The sequence below is a fragment of the Ixodes scapularis genome, unplaced genomic scaffold (assembly GCF_016920785.2).
Source record: "Ixodes scapularis isolate PalLabHiFi unplaced genomic scaffold, ASM1692078v2 PGA_scaffold4__175_contigs__length_147842914, whole genome shotgun sequence".
Lineage (NCBI taxonomy): Eukaryota > Metazoa > Arthropoda > Arachnida > Ixodida > Ixodidae > Ixodes > Ixodes scapularis.
Window position 1 is genome coordinate 19,394,166 of NW_024609879.1, and position 16,779 is coordinate 19,410,944.

The window sequence follows — 16,779 nt, forward strand, 5'->3', positions numbered from 1 at the left end:
GATGTAATTATTCCGTTACTAAATTACCGATAAATGTAAGGGATTACAAGTAATTTCGTTACTTGTAACGGATTACGTACAAGTCTGGTGGTGACCTTGCAAGCGGCGCAGACAATGGAATGCTGGATGAGCTTTAATGGAAACTGTACCTTTTAAAACGCTCCCAAGATTATTCCACGAGATTATTACCCAGGCAAAGACGGAGCTCATTCAGAAGGCATTTTGAAGGGGCGGAGTCAAGCAGAATTGTTGCGTCCATGGTGGAATGAACGCAAATAGAAACGACGATAAATAGCACAAAAAGGACAGGACCGAGGGTTGACCAGCTTATGAAGGTTCGTTTAAGAAAGACAAAAAAAAACTTTTTCTTTCAGTGGACGTGCCTATGCGGAATACACGGCCCTATGGTATTGATGTCCTTATCTCCCAGCGCGAGACCACGTGTAAGAAAACAAACATTGTTGACGCGTTCAGCAGTTTCGGTCTTGTTTACCATGATCCTGAGCTTGGAGATTAGAACGTCAATGTCACCATACCATGTACTGGGCAGGGGGGAATAGAATGTCAATGTCGCCATACTGCGTATTGGGTTTGCCCACACTCACCGATAGCATCCGTAATTTATCTGTTATCGTTTTCTTTTTTTTCATACTTTTAGTTATTAGCGAGAGCTTTGGCCTTGTTTTTCAATCTTTCGTCGCCGTTTTTAATTGCGCTGTTTTCACCAGGAACACATAACTATTCATTCTAAGTGTCGTCACCTTCAGGTCAAGGATGTAAAATTTCACAAAAAAAAAACAACAAAAAAACACCAGCTGCTGCATTGGTTCGAATTCGTTCTGTCAGTAATTGAGCACGGGTTGTTGAAAGACAGTCTGTTATAAACCTTGAAAGTAGGATTCAACACGTTCGAAATTTGAAAATCCGGATTTAGATTTTCGGCATTTAAGCAATCCCGACACCATAAGGTTTCCACATTGCCTAAGCCGGATTGCCAAATATCAAATCGTTTTTACAGGATCTCGACGTGTCTCTGAAGGATGACCATGTGAGGTTCCCACTAACAGCCGTAACAATAAACCGATTGAAAACTCTTTACTTGATTACGTAGCGATGATTTGAGCAGCTAAGCATTTTTTATCGATTGCGTGTAGGCGTGCACAACGCCCTTTTTAGGTACCTTCTTTGTATCGTGGTTTTTATGGAAGAGATTACAAAATTTATTTTTGTGCAATTTGCGGTAACAGTCGTTACTGGCAAGGATTCGCGGCTGATCACATATGTGCATTGTGCAAGTCGTGGCCCGCAAAAATTATCGGGAATATTTCTACGCTAAATTTAGCGCGGAAGCATTGCGTTGTGTGCCATCTTGCATGACGTCACAAACTTCCTACGAAATGCTGTGTAGAGTTTAGTCCCGCTAGATTTAACAAAATCATTTTCACGCTAAATTTAGCGTTATAATTTCTTAGCTATATTTATTTTCACGTGAGGTCGTGGCGTCACGTGACAACACAGTGTCAGATGAACACCTGCCGTTAAATTTTTAAATTTGGCGGAGCCTAAGTGCGCTAAGTTTGAACGCAGCAGTGTTACTATGCGGAGAGCAAATTGTCTGCTTCTTGCACAGGTGTTGCGGTCACGTCAGAAAGACGCCGAGCTATAATTGGCCTTGACTGAAAGGACAGTGGGCACTGGGTACGGTGTATGCCCCAATGCTGGATGCCTTGAGGTCTACCCACTATTCTATCTTTTACAATCAGCCAATAAGAGCTCACCATTCTGACATCATCGCAACCCGTGTGCAAGAAGCAGGCGAACTTGCGCTCAACATAGAGTTTAAGAATAGCGTAAAAACTCTTGCGTTAGTGCCGCGTACAACTCACGCAAGCTATCAGCGGAAGCGCTGCGGAGCGCGTCAAAATTGCGCTTTTAGCAAAACAGAACGCAGACGCACTTGCAAGCAGTTGCACCGCCATCTGTAGATGTGTCCATGCAGTCTGCTCCACGTAGTCTATAAGGCCGGTATTCGGTCGACCCAGTCTGAGTGTAACGCTGTTCCGCCCGCGACGACAGTAACGAGAGGGGAACGCAGAGGACTGCTGCGTACGCCCGCAAAGGTCGGTAGCGAGCGTACGTACGTAATACTGACGGCATTGCATACGTATAGACTATAGAGCTTGCGCAGTGCGGAGCGTACGACGCTCACGCAAACAAAGAACGTTTGCGTTTGCTCTTATACGCAACACTAAAACTCTCTATTATCTAACAGTGCGCATGGCCGCGCCCTTAGCGAAAACTAAACGTTTGAAATAGGTGCATATGTCTTTCCAACGTATTTTAAGTGTATTTCGTCACATCAAATAAAATGAAAGTTTACTAAAAGGACACTTTTCTGTTTTTAATGTCCTAATAGACATATATTTTCATAAATAATATGAAAAGAAAGTGTGTTATACGTATACTTCCAGCACATCTCAAATACACTTAAATGCATAAATACTATGTTACTACATTTCAAAATTCATTTCAGCAATGTTTTGTAAATATGAATTGATTTCGCTTAAAATGTTTTTGAAGAACATGAACATATAAAAATACTGTTAATGCTTTCAAAAGGCATATCACATATACTTGTAAATATAATTTATATTATACTTTTCGAGCGCAGCTCTTAGGGGCCCGTTTGCGGCTTGAGCGGCGTCGGCGTCGCCGTCACCGTCGGTGTAACCGCAAGGTCACGTGACCCCCCCCGAGGTCACGTGACCCCCCGAGGTCACGTGACCCCCCGAGGTCACGTGACCCCCCTCCCCCCGAGGTTACGTGACCCCCCCTGACGTCACACGACCCCCACTGAGGTCACGTGACCTCAAGGAGTCTCCTATCCCTCAGTACGCTTTCATCCTCCTCCTCAAGAGCTGCACTCTAATCCGGCGTTACGGGGAATTGTAAACGGCTTTCATTTTTTTAGACACATTTTAATGCGGTTAGATCATGTTTTTCGGCTATTTTAATGCATTGTAATATATTATAGTATATAAAAACGCATTTCGGATGTGGACACATAAAACACGAAATAATATGTGTATTGTATTTGAAGTACCGTCTTTTATTGCTTAGGGCAGCGTCTCCTCTATAGCCGCTGCTCATTTGCAGGACACAGGAGGGAACGCTGTCTGATTTGTTTCGCTGTGATGGCAAACGCGCCAACCAGACGAACGCCGGTTGATCGGCTCAAGTGGACGGCAGCGTCGAAAAGCGTTCGGACTTTGCGCGAAACGTAGTTTAATCAACCTCAAGCGAATAATATTGTTGCTATGGCCGATGAAATGCTGGTACGTTATCAGTTAGGGTAAGCGTATGGTAAATTTGATCGAGTATTATATAGTGGATGCGCATATAACTACCTTTTGTACACTCGGGTTGTTAAAAACAAACTTTCTCGGTACTGCACTCAAAGTATGTAGGGTTTCAGCGCTCTGTTGCTCCAGTCTCGTAAATAGGTCACTTTTTGATACTAATAACGACATTTTAGAGAAACTGATAATGAGATGTTAAAAGAAAAAATTTCAAAAGTTCCCCCCTTCCCTTTCTTTTCTTTTTCCAGGTAACCCTATAGTGTGCAACCACACCATCTCCTGGCTGCTCCGTGGAGAACTCAAAGGAAAGGTGGTCGGCCGCTGCGCCGAGCCCATGGAGCTGGCCGGAATGTCCCTTGCTGATCTCGATGATCTCAGGTGGGTTGCCCGCTGCAAGTAACGTGCAGCAAACACAGTTGACCACACACTTTAAAAACCAAAACAAAAAACATTACAAAAATGAAAGACGTTTACAAATCTTCGTAACGCGAAATTAGAGCGCAGGTCTTGAAGAGGAGGACCTGAGGCTACCGAGGGGAGGGTATCCCCCTCCTCCTCGTCCATACACTCTCCACCTCCCCTTCCCCTCTCCTCCTCTTCTCTTCGTCCTCCCCTTCTTTCCTCCTCCCCTCCTCCTTCCATCCTCCTCCTCCTCTCCCCTCCACCGCCACCTCTTTTCCTTCCAATTCCTCCTCATCCTCCCCTCGTTTACTTCCTCTACCGTACCCTCTCCTCCTGCTCCTGCGCACCCTCCCATCTTCCTCCTCCATTCCCTCCCTTCCTCTCAATGTTTCCCCGCTAAATTTAGCGGAAAAATTGACGCCAAGTGACTTCAACAGCAATTGTATTCCTTACTTAATTTAGCGGGGAATGCAATTGCTGTTCAGGTAACATGCTGTCAATTTTCCCGCCATATTTAGAGGGAAATTGAAGTGCTGTTGAGGTCACCTTACGTCAATTTTCCCGCTAAATCTAGTGGAAAAACTGAATTTGTTCATAGGGGACGTGACACCGAGTCATGTGACGTCATTTTCGCCGCTAAATTTAGCGGCGAATTGAATTGGTGCTAAGGTCACGTGACGTCAATTTTCCCGCTAAATTTAGCGCGGTTTACGCCGACGGCGACGCCGAAGCCGTGAAACCCGGAAACGGGCGCCTAAGAGCTGCGCTCTAAAATAATCACATAAAGCGTGATGCGACTTGCAGCGACAGCTGTTTCATTGTTGGAAAGTGTGCTTTTTGATATTTTCCTTCAGTCGATGACACCGGGGCCTTCCCGTCTTCGGCACTTAGGCCTCTCGTGTGTGCTAGGCAAGGTGCCTGCGCCCCTTGCCGTTCTTGTGTCGCTTCGGCCCTCCGTCCACAGATGCTCAGTGCGTCGCGCTTGCCGTTCTCCCTCCTCGAAGGGAGAGCAAGGTTTACGTGGTCTAGTCATGTTTGGTAGGGGGGATAGAACTGAGCAAGAGGGCCACCCGATCCATGTGTTCTTGAAGACGCTCCGGAGAACCTTCCAGAATCCCAAAGTGGTTGCGTCGGCGATTGCGGAGCTGTGTCTTTAGGGAGTTTTCGTAGACCGCGTTTCCCCCTGCGCTAAGCCCACCCCAACGAAGAAGCCGCTACGGCGCCTGCCGTAGCGGCTTCTGTCCTTGGCTTTGGCCTTGGCTGGAGAGTTCCGGTTATTGTAGCGGGTTGCGGAGAGCGTTGCGGGACAGCGAAAACGATCTACGAAAACTCCTTTTTGTGGTTGGCGGTGACGGGATGGAGCGAGAGAGAATAACGCGTCTTGACATAGATGCCGTAGTTGTGTGACAGGCGACAGCAATGGAAGGTGAGCGATAGCGCGGCGGCAATGGGGCGAAGCGGATCACGTGATGACGTGGGCTTTTGCCTACGAACACCGCCCGATTTTCGCTGGAAACCTACAGCTCTAAAGAAGTTAAAACTTTAAATTATGTAGAGAGCCGATTTAAAGGCTTTTTGCAAAACTCCTTCCGCGGCGCCGGAATATATAGAACTGGCTGTGCCAGGCGAAACAGTGCGGGCGAGGGCATGACAAACAACTGCGCCACACACAAACACAATCTCACTTTTACAGCGAAGCTGTACACCCCTACCAGCCAAGAAGATTTTCGTGTCGTTGGCGTTGTAAGCAAAAACTCCCGGCGAACAATTGAAGGCAAAACAGCCTACCTCCTTTAAAATCAGGCATACAGCATACAGCTCACTGCTCTGTTTCTATAAGGAAAACCACAACACAAGCATCAAAAACCACATGATGAATGATAAGGCGCGTGTGTACAATAGAAATATCCTTCCACGCGTTCCGGTAAAGATGAGGTTTGCAGCTCCTTTGAAAGGTGTTGACGTCATTCAAAGACCTCGTGTGAAGTGCAAACCACATAATTGATGATAACGGCGCCTGCGAACAGTGCGAAGCACGTTCCTTGTTTCTCCGTGTGTTTTCGTGTCTGTGTTCTCACGGAAAAAAAGACTTCAGAAGATTGAAGCGAAAAGTGCAAACACTACGCATACAACATAGAGCGCAACATTCGTTTCAATAAGGAATAAGCCCAAAACAAGCATCATAACCATATAATGTACGATAAGGAGCTCCTGAAAACAATGCGAAGCACTTAGCGTTCACCGCATACGTTCCCGGTGAAGATTGCTGTTGCCCAAGCTGCCACGGCGACGGCAGCTTACGACGTGAGGAGTGACCGTCATTAGCCTTTCATATATAAAAAAAAGAGCCCGCCTATACTCCGTTTCACCTTACATCCAGACGCAGCGGATACTACGAGCTATCTTAAGGCTAGCCCACATGGTGCGCTTTTCTCCGCGTCTGCGTCGCGTCTGCGCCTGCGCTTTGACGTCACTTCCGGCGCCGGGACGAAACGCAGCGTTTTTTGGCGCATCCCGGCGTGTCTGGAGGAGCCAGATATTTTGCGTCCACGCGTCGCGTCTCGCGCTGCGTCCAGAAGGCAACAACCAATGAACCGCCGTGTTCACTAGTTGCAAGGAGCGTTTGAATTTTCTCCACTGTAGGACTGTAGTTTTCGCTACAGACCTCGCGAGATAGGCGATAATAATAATAATAATAATACTTTTTATTTGCACATATTGCGATACTCACTCGGCAGCGTGCGAGGCTAAGCAAAAAGGTCGAGACCCTTACGCAGGTGGGCCTGCTAGCCCGCCGCCAAGTAGGGAAAGGGATACGGGAAAGGAAAATAAATAAAAACACTCAAAACAGAAAGATACACACAAAAACGGGTAGCAGCCCTGTGCCATTCCAAGGCAAAGCGCACGCGCGCACGCACACACACACCCGCGCGCGCGGAGTTTACAAAATTTGCACGCTCGCGGCCTTACATAAAAACGGCTTTTAGGCCCCGCCAACGCTAGCAACAGGGCGAACATGGGTAGTTACGTCCTTCCCCCCGCGGATATCAGTTTATCATACCTTTTACACAAGTCCAGGGAATCCTCTCTGCTCCGCGGGAGAGGCTGACGCTGCTTCAGCGGAACAGAGAGGACCTAGCGAAGTACAAAAGCGTCCTGCACTCTCGCAGGCCAAATGTAAAGAATACAAGGACACCGAGAGACAAAGGTACAAAATTAATACTACCGGCAACAACCGCAACAACGTGACCACTGTAGCGGCCAGCGGCCAGCTGTAAATGTTTTGGCGCGGGCGATGGTGATGCCAATGGCGTATCGAAACGTGGATGAGGCGTACGCACTAAAAAGGATGAAAATTAGTGAAATTTAGCTTCATTGCGATTGCTGTAATAAAAATGAGTGCTTACTATTACGAAAATTAAATATCACGGCATGTAGCCATCATTTACCGCGCGATTTCTATTTAATGTTTGCTTTTGTTTCTTAAGCGCGTCTGGCTACGTTGGGCAGACGCTTCGGAAACGCAGACGCGAAGCGCTGCGCGGTAGCGCTGCGTGTGGTTTGACTGGGCGCACGCGTCCCGCTTAGCGCGCGCGTCCAGCCGAGACGCGCGTCTAGACGCACTGAAAAACGCGCCATGTGGGCTAGCCTTTAGCCGCGGAAAGCGTATTACGTGGCCCGTGATACGCGTTCCGCGCGTCGCTGTGCCCCCTCTCTAAGGTCACTTGACTCTCACACGGCCTCGATTGGCTCCGAAGGCTCGTAACATCCGCTGCGCTTAAACGTGAGACGAAACGGAGTATAGCAACTGATTTCATTGTTGCTGCAGCACCGCGATGAATAGGCCACGCATAGCTAGGACTCCCTAGGAGCAGCGTGAATACTATAGGGTCGACAAAGGGAAAACAAACGGCAATACGACCGGCGGCGACATGCTGGGACCGGCGGCGGCATTTTGTATGGTGCAGTAGGCAATCATTGCAGGTGATGCCGCAGCTTCGCTGACCAACAGCTTTCACAGCGTGGATTGAAGCCCCGACCTTTTTTTTTTCTCACAAGCTCACTGTATTTATTGTCACGTGGCGGAAGCTGATGAGGCAAGGAGAAGCATAAGGGCTCTACCATGATTCGCTGCGTGCTTTTTGTGCGAGGCCTTCTGGGACTTTTGGCAAGAGGTTTGTTTGCGAAGCACTGGATTGAGACGCCGACCTAGGTCGGCTCCGGAAAACGAATTCCCGAAGAAGCCTTTGACACGTCAAGACACAGGCCCCCTACCAGCACGCTCTTTATTCCAGGGAGAGGGGCTCTGCGATTAAAAAAAAATCGTTTTGTAACACTCCCTTGTCCCTTATACGACAACCCCAACCTTCAGTTCGACATACAGCGCACTGATGTCGAACCGACGGTACCAAGATTCACGAACGGCTTCATAGCCGAGTGGTGCAACTTATCAAAATCTCTATGTACGTGTTACTGACTACAAAAAAGGTGGGGCTTTCTCGGCCCTGCTGCAAAACGTCAGTGTTTTTTCTGTAGTCTTTGACATGTACTTTAGCTGTTTAATGAGGTATATATCACCGTTCTCAAGCGCCTCGCAAAAGTTGGAACCGTCTGTTCGACATCAGTTCCCTGTACGTCAAGCTGAAGTTTTGGAATGTCGTATATGGGACAAGGGGTGTAAGAATACACCCTTTTTTTTCTTTTGATAGTGAGGGTTTACAGAGATGCAAAAAACACATCTTCATTCAAACAGCACACTTTTTCCTTCGTGAACCGGTTCCATTCTGTGATCGTTCGAACAAAAGAAGAATTGGCAAACATGCTTGTCCTAGCGCGGTACCCTCCAATTTTAAGACTTCGATAATTCCGACTAAACAAATAATAGGATTGTTTTAGGTAAGTACGTCTCTCTATTTACTCCAGTTTTATTTAGTATGCCTTTTTTTGGAAGTTGCTCTCCTTAAAGGCGAACGGGGGGTAGTTTTAAATGGGTAATACCAAACTTTTTCGCACCCCTAAAAAAAAAAAAAATCTTTTCACTTTAAATTGTTTTTTTTTTATTTCTTTCTTTCTTTTTTTTCTTTTTTGAAAGAGCAATGATAAAGACCAATTTCACCAGATGATATGACGGTTGTTTCGTCAATATATTGCGACAAGTTTGCAAGAATGGCGTAGTGTGAAGTAGATAGCGCTTAAAGACAAGCCTCTTTAACTGATAAAATTGAGAAATTCAGCTGTAGGTATCCTATTTAAATTTGGAAGTCGGCAGATTTACTTACAAAAAAAAAATGATACTGCATTGCGTCCGAGTTTATTTGGGTGTCGCGATGATTGGAATAATTAACTGCGAGACGAAGGTGGCTGGGGAATTGGGTTACGCTTATCAACTGCGTAACTTCTCTGGTATCTCTGAGCTCACTTCTAAATAAAAGGACGGGGCATGGCGAAAGGTACGAAGTTGCCATACACGCAGGGCAGGAAGTTTGAGGGGCACACAAGGTAAGAAAAGCGAAGCAAAAGAAATGCAACATAGGATATGTATTCGTAGGAATAAACGAGAGAAAGAAAACAAAAAAAAAAACGTCGGTTTAGCTATGTAGCTGAAAGACACTGTCCCAGTCGTGAAACTTTCTGTAAACAAAATGTCAATAAAATGTGGCCAAGTTTTAACCACATATGTTGACATGAATGTGTCCCAAACAATTACGAAAAAGAGCACTCTTTTATGAGTCCGCAGCTAGTCACAGCGACAACTTTGACGCTTCATCAGACCCTCATGTATCCCATGTATCTTTACCGTTCGTACACGAACTATCGCCAATGTTTGCTCAGAGAGTGACACTCATTTGCTATATTCATTCATTCATTTATTTACACTTAAAGGCCCCAAGGAACATTACATAAAACGGGGCAATGCAAATAGAAATGTATATGGAATATTAAACAAAAATAAACAATAAAAGGGAAACAATGAAACATTTGTGACAAAGCTGTGTTCACAAAAAAATTATCCTAGTTACATATTTATGATTGATGACACTGCATTTCTAAAAAAGATGTGGGTCAGTAATACTAATTATGTTGTCCGGCAGACCGTTCCATTCTAATGTGGCAAGTGGAAGAAATAAATTCTTAAAAGTGACGGTGGAACCGGGGGGTGCAACGTACATTAAGGAAGTTAAAATGGCGTCGAGATGAACAATGGGGGTCTAAGAGCTAATATTGTCTGAGTTGAGGGTGGCCATAAAAAAGTATATGGAAGAGACAAATCCGTGATTGTCGGCGGCGAGTATCGAGAGTGGGAAGGCCGAGAGAGGCTTTCATTGCTGAGACACTGGCGGTACGATATGATCAAACATGCAGCTTGATTTTGATTGGACTCTAACGAGTTAACTAGGTAAAATTTGATGAGGACACCAAATGGCAGCTGCATATTCTATTTTTGGGTGTACTAATGTTTCGTAGGCAACCTGTCGCAGAGCAGGGGGAGCGCAGTGCATGCAGCTGGATATAACCCAAGAATTTTAGGAGCTTCGGCAGATAGATTATCAATGTGGTTAGTCCAAGACATATGCGAAGAAAAATGTTTTTTGAGGTATTTATATGATTGAATTCGCTCGATAATTTTTGTGCCTAGAGAATATTGAAAAAGAGACGGGTAAAGTTTACGAGAAGAAAGAAAAAAACAAATTTACTTAGTAACATTAACCCTTGATTGCACCATTTGGTTAAACTTTTGAGATAATTCTAGAACATGAGGTGATCTTTAGTGCACTTTATTTGTTCATATATTACACAATCATCGGCGAAAAGATGTGTGTTAAAGGAGACAGAATTTGGAAGATCGTTAATGAGAATCAAAATCAGGAGGGGACCAAGGACATTGCTTCGTGGGACACCCGATAAGACATCGGTGACTTTATATTTTAATGTGTTTATGGCCGTGTATTAAACTCTACATGAACCAAAGTTCACAATCGAAGAAATGGTTAAGGAATCAATATTTATTTGGGACAGCTTACAGAGAAGATTGAGGTGAGGAACACGGTCGAACGCCTTATAAAAATCTAGAAAAATGGCATCCGGCGGGGACTGTGAATCAAGGTTATTGTGCAGGTCGTGCGAAAATTCAAATAGTTGGATATCGCACGAAAAACCCTGGGAGAAACCATGCTGATTTGGGGAGGAAAAGTGGTTACAGATTAAGTGATTCGTGATGTTAGAAAAGACGATCTGCTCCAAAAGTGTAGGTGCTATGCATGTGACCGATATTGAAAAATAATCACCGGGTCAGCCAATCATAACTTTTATAGACAGGAATGACGCGACCTGTCTTCCAGTCTTCTGGAACACAACATTCAGACAGACTGGTTAGAGATTAGCTGAAGAAGCGAGCTAAAAATATCCTTCGTTTTTTTTTGTATTTTTTTTGTATTTTGGCGCAAATATTATCAAGGGCCGGGGCAGATGATACGTTTAGGTTATCGATGAGTTTAGCAACACCAGCTGCAGTGACAGTGATTGGTGACCTGCGGTAAAGCGGAAGGGGAGGGAGAAAAGGAATGTTATGCGATGACTCAGATGGGAAGACAGTGGACAATAAGTCATTCATTATTGCTGGAGCAAGTTCATTCGGTACAATGGTACCACCATCGTCTAATAACTTGATAATTTGGGTACCGGGGTTGGGTGTTATTGTGTTCCAAAACCTAATGGGGTTAAGACGAAGAATATTAGGTAAACATAGGTGAAAGTACTTTTTATCTTTATTTAATGCGGCACGAAAGCTCTCTAACGGACGCGGCGTGAAACTCGGGTGGCGTGATGCGACATCACCGCAACTGCAGACATCCGACGGGCGCAGCGCAGGACTGATATGCCCAGCTGTCTTTAAGATATGCGGTTTATTTAGTAGGCGACGCGTTAAAACGGCTAGCGTGGTTATGTAGTAGTGCGCTCGCTTTTCAATCAGCGGATCCGGGATTTATTCCAAATAAAACCGTGGTGGGGATATTTTCAAATCATTTGGCGGTACTGATGGCAGAAGTCTTATGTCAACATAATTTCTAGTAGGAGAAAGCCATTAACAGCGCTTGCTCTAAAAGGGTGGTGGGTTTTGAAAACCACGAGAAAGAAATTAATCAGTTACTCTTGGCACAGGACATGAGCGCAATTGAGTGGCACACTTGTGGGATCAACAAGGTACGGTGCCTGAGCGAGAGATTCCTCTCACCAAGATCTGGAGTAGATAATATAGATGTGCCCATGCTTTCTGAGGATGACGGCGTAGCTGTGCACACACTGCCCGCTCCAAGACTAAGGCCGTCATTGTGCGCCTCACAAATTCGAGATTAGTGCTTCTGCAGTGTCCCCTGGCGAACCAAAAGAAAAGAACAAGCGCCGTGATGTTAGCTTCCTATAAATAATAAATTAGTTGAAGTATAATGACTTTTTATGTTCTATAAGGGTAAACAAACTGATGAAATGAGGAAAGATGCATGGGCATAAACTATAGCAAATTTTCATATGCAACAGCGTAATGAGCAAAGGAAAGTGACTACCGCTACTCATGGCATAAAAACGGAAACTTTTCGTGGGACAAAGGGAAGGAGACACTCATTCCTGTAAAATGTGCGGCTGACTTGCCATTTTTAAAGTAAACGATATTGTTTTCCTTTTATTGTTTTGTTTTTTCTGCGCATTTAACTTAATAAGGCAGAACAGCACTACTTCGTTGCCACTGAACTAAAGGGTTACCATTTTAAAACTTGTTCTGACCAAATCAAATATGCAGAGCTCTGTTCTTTAATGAGTTTAATTTCATTTAATTTGTATTACCTTAAGGGCCTCTTGAGGGAGACATTACACAAGGTGGGTGTTATATTCAAGGCTCAAAAACAGGACCAAACAATACAAAAGAAGAAGAAAATGAAGAAAAGCTTTGGAAGCATCATTATATGAACATTATTCAAACATTTAAGAAATTAGCAGCAAAAATATTTATGGTCACTGGTAGTTTCCAAGCTTCTGGGCAAGCTATTCCATTCCGATATTCGTAAGGGAAGAGGTGAATATTTGAATGTGTTGGTTTTCAAAAAATGGGCTCAACTTTACAGGGGTGGTCGAGACGAGAGAAAATATGAAGGACCGGGGAAATAAAGGTTTGGGGAGACCACAATCTCTACATGAAAGACAGCCGGTCTATCTTTCTACGAGTGTCAAGAGTTTGTGGGGACATGGACTGCTCTGAAGAAGAGATGCTAATCCTAGTGTTCTGTTTGCTTAAGAACAAATGTAGTTGACGTGACTCTTCCATGATTAGTCTTCAGAAAGGTACACTCCTAAATATTTAAATGTGTTCACCCGCTCATTGACGCAGATGAACCAGAATATGAAAAACTTACTTTGTTTTGTGATCTTGAGAGTGATATTATATTAGATTTTTCCGTGTTGATCGTCATGAGCCATGAATGGCACCAAGCTGTTAAAGCTTTTAGATCTTGTTCCAAGGTTATGCAGTCATCAATGGAAGAAATATTTCGATAAATCACAAGGTCGTCGGCATATAATTGGACCGTAGAGGATAATGAAGAAGCAATATCATTCACATAAATTAGAAAAAATGGTGGCCCTAGAACAGAACCCTGAGGGACGCCAGAGATGACTTTCAGGTGAGGGGAAGTGACATTTTCGACGATCACAGAGTGAGTACGATGTGACAGGAAAGCTTGAATCCAGAAGACGATGTTACTGATGACGTTTAGTCGTATGAGTTTGAATATTAATTTACGGAGGACCCGGTCGAATGCTTTTGAAAAGCCTTTAAAAATTGCGTCTGTTTGGAAAAATGTAGATTAGTATGTAGATCGTTGGTAAGTTCGAACAGTCCTGTAATACAAAAAAGGTTCTTACGAACACCATGCTGCTTAGAGGACAACAAGTTATTGCTGTCCAAATGTGGCATTATGTTGCTGAAGACGATATTCTCCAAAAGCTTGCATGAAACACTAGTCAATGGAATCGGGCTGTAATAGTTTGATCATTTATATTACCCGATTTGCAGATAGGTACTACCTTTGCCTTTAGCCAGTCAGACGGCAGTAGGGAGAGTTTAAGAGACTGTTCAAAAATTAAGAGAAAAACCTCGGCGAAGATATCTCTGGTCAATTTTAAGAGTCGGGAGTTAATTCCATCGCTTCCAGGTGAAGCATTTAAAGGAAGGCGAATAATGGCATTCGCAATACCATCAACTGAGAGGTAGACATCTTCCATAAGCGTGATACATTCAGACGCAGGTAAACTTGGGTACAAAGCTTGGGCTGGGAAGGCTTCTTTGCGTAAAAATGCCACCAAAAAGGTATTGAAGTTAGAAGCAACCACATTAAGGGACTGCAAATTACCTTGTGATTCAGTGGTGGGCTAGTTGGCACTCCTAGGTTTAGGATTGATGATCGACCAAAACTTCTTTGGCTTTTCAATTGATGTTTTCTTCAGATCGTCGTTGAAAAATTTACGTTTTGCCATCTCGATTTTATGTTTGCACCCTTTGCAGAACGCTCGAAAATGAAGCAATATAGCATCCTTGTTTGACTGCTTAGCTTTGCGGCATAAGCGTTTTTTTTTTGTTTAATATTCGTTTAATTTTTATGGAGACCCAAGGAAAGTAGGTGCTTTATGTTGCCAAAAGCAGAAGATTCGACACACTCACCTCATGAAAAAAAAAGAAAACAAATTTAGCCGCACAACAAAATTTCTTACAGGCCCCCAACAAAAGGCGTTTTTGAACGACTACATTTTTCTTTTTAGAATTTTTCTTTCCGCTGCGCGTACTCCCCGTCTCCTCGCTAACTCTCCTCGATTGTAAAGGTTTCGAACTCACCCACTCTCCTTGCTTTCTAGTTTACTCTCTCACCTCTCTCTTCGACGTCACTCCGTCGCACCAAAACGTGTCTTGTTTTATCTCCTCGCTGGTGTTTTTTCACATCCCCTTTTATTCAGCCTGGATAAGACCGCGAGGTCAAAACGTCGCTCTCCCTCCACTTCCTTGGCACTATTTGTTTCCCAAGCAATAACTAATATTATATTAACAGCGCCCCGCAGAACCCTATCTATTCATCGTTGAAACGGAAGTACTAAAAAAATATTTGAGCGAAGTACTTTTATGATTACATTTTGTAGTCAGAAATGTAAACAAACGTCACTTAAAAGTCCTTAACTTACTTGTAAGTTGTTCGCAAGGCACAAAACAAGTATAATGTACTGCGTAGATAAAGTACGGTTAAAATAATAAAACTAGCAAATGCTCCAGATAATCGGCTGGTGAATATAGACCGAGTTCTGGCGGAAAAAACCTGCGCTTCTATTGAACCTTAGGACGAGAGTTCGATCTTTCGTCGCCCGTGGCAAATATGGAAATAATGCAAACTTTTGTTATTATTTTGTTACAGAAAAATTGTACAAGCTGACACGCGGATGATACGCAGATAAAGTTGTTCAAACATGTTTTAGAGGACATATTTTCCCGTTCGACGCAAAGTTCTAATCTATGTTCGCTGTACAAAGTGGTTCTATAAAATGTCGCTTGAAAGGGTCGTTGTCATGTACACAGAAGGTGACAAGAATATCAGTTAACTACGGAAAATTCCTGACGATTGAAAAACTGTTACAATGGTCAATATTTTTAAAACAGGAGCTGTTCAAGGTGTTAGTATCTACTGCCCTGTGTCTCTTCTGTGCGGTAGTAGGTATCTGTCGAACCTATTTTAGGCATATTGTTCATCTATAGAAGGAACTAGTTTTTTTTTCTTTTATGGGTCTCCATGGTTTCAGACGCGATCAATCAACAGTTACACAACTTGCACACACACTTCATGAATATAGATAAACTATTGATGCTGGTTATCAGACCGGCGTAATTTCTATTGATTTTACAAAGGCATCTTATCACGTGCCAGAAGAAAAGCTAATGTCTAAGCTGAAATCAATATTACACAAGTAACACATTTTAAAATGGATATAAGTATATTACAACAACAACAAAAATTTTGTTTCAATTTAAAATTTCCTTCCGTTTTCTTCGACTGAGGTCTGGTTTTCGCAAGAACCTGTACTTGCAACTTTGTTTTCTTTATTTGTTTTTGGTATTGACATTATCGCTGATTTTGTTTTTCAAATTTAAATGTTCGCAACTATTTTACTACCTACACGTTATAAGCAAGCGATATTTTCTGTCGACCAAGTTGTCCCAAAACCAAAATATTGACATAATTTTGAAATCGTGCAACATTTGCCACAAGTCTCAATTGTGGTATAATTGCGCGCACACGAAAGGACCTGGAAAAACACCACGTAACTTCAGCTACTCGCGAGTGCAAACGTCTGGGGACTAACACTGACACGTGATTTACGCTGGAAGCGGCATATTTACTTGAATGTTTTAAAAGAAATCAATCGATTATTTATGTTGAACAGTTGACTCAAAGACTGCTGGAGCAATAACAAAAACTGATTACGTATGAGACATTCGCTAGGTTTTTAGTTGAGTAAGCCAACGTTGTTGGAGAGACGCACACTAAATCTAATATTAAAAAAATAGAAAGGATTAAAAAGAAAGCATTGCGATTTCTTTTTGATATATATCGGAGGAATATGACACTTTCGGAGGTTTATTTGTAGGACCTTTTTTCCTACCAAAATGCAGAAAGATTACTTGCTTCCAATTTATTTTAACCCGCCTATTTGAAATATCTAAGCTACTTTCACTTTTATGCATGCAGGTGACAAGAAATAAACATTACAAAGTGCTTACTGAAATAATTGCATGAAGGGAAGATTTAATTACTCAAGTTTCTCACTTACTGTTTATAAATGGAACTCGCTCTCTGAGAAAATGACCTCCTAAGATTGCTTGTCCTCTTTTTTTATTCTGATTGAAAGAGTTACCATGCTTCCAATATTCCAAGTATATAAAATACATACGTGTATATAATCTAGGAAGTTTTTTTTATGCAATGTGGTT

At 43.3% G+C, this 16,779-nt stretch overlaps 1 protein-coding gene across 2 annotated transcripts in view; it reads left to right on the forward strand.

Moving 5' to 3' along the window:
- The window catches only part of LOC8036820 (protein slit), a 129,106-nt gene that overhangs the window by 76,276 nt on the left and 36,051 nt on the right, over positions 1-16,779 (forward strand). For both annotated transcript variants that reach the window (XM_042293232.1, XM_029982860.3), the window contains exon 3: positions 3,608-3,737. In XM_042293232.1, the coding sequence (XP_042149166.1) occupies positions 3,608-3,737 (130 nt within the window). The remainder of the gene's footprint in view (positions 1-3,607; positions 3,738-16,779) is intronic.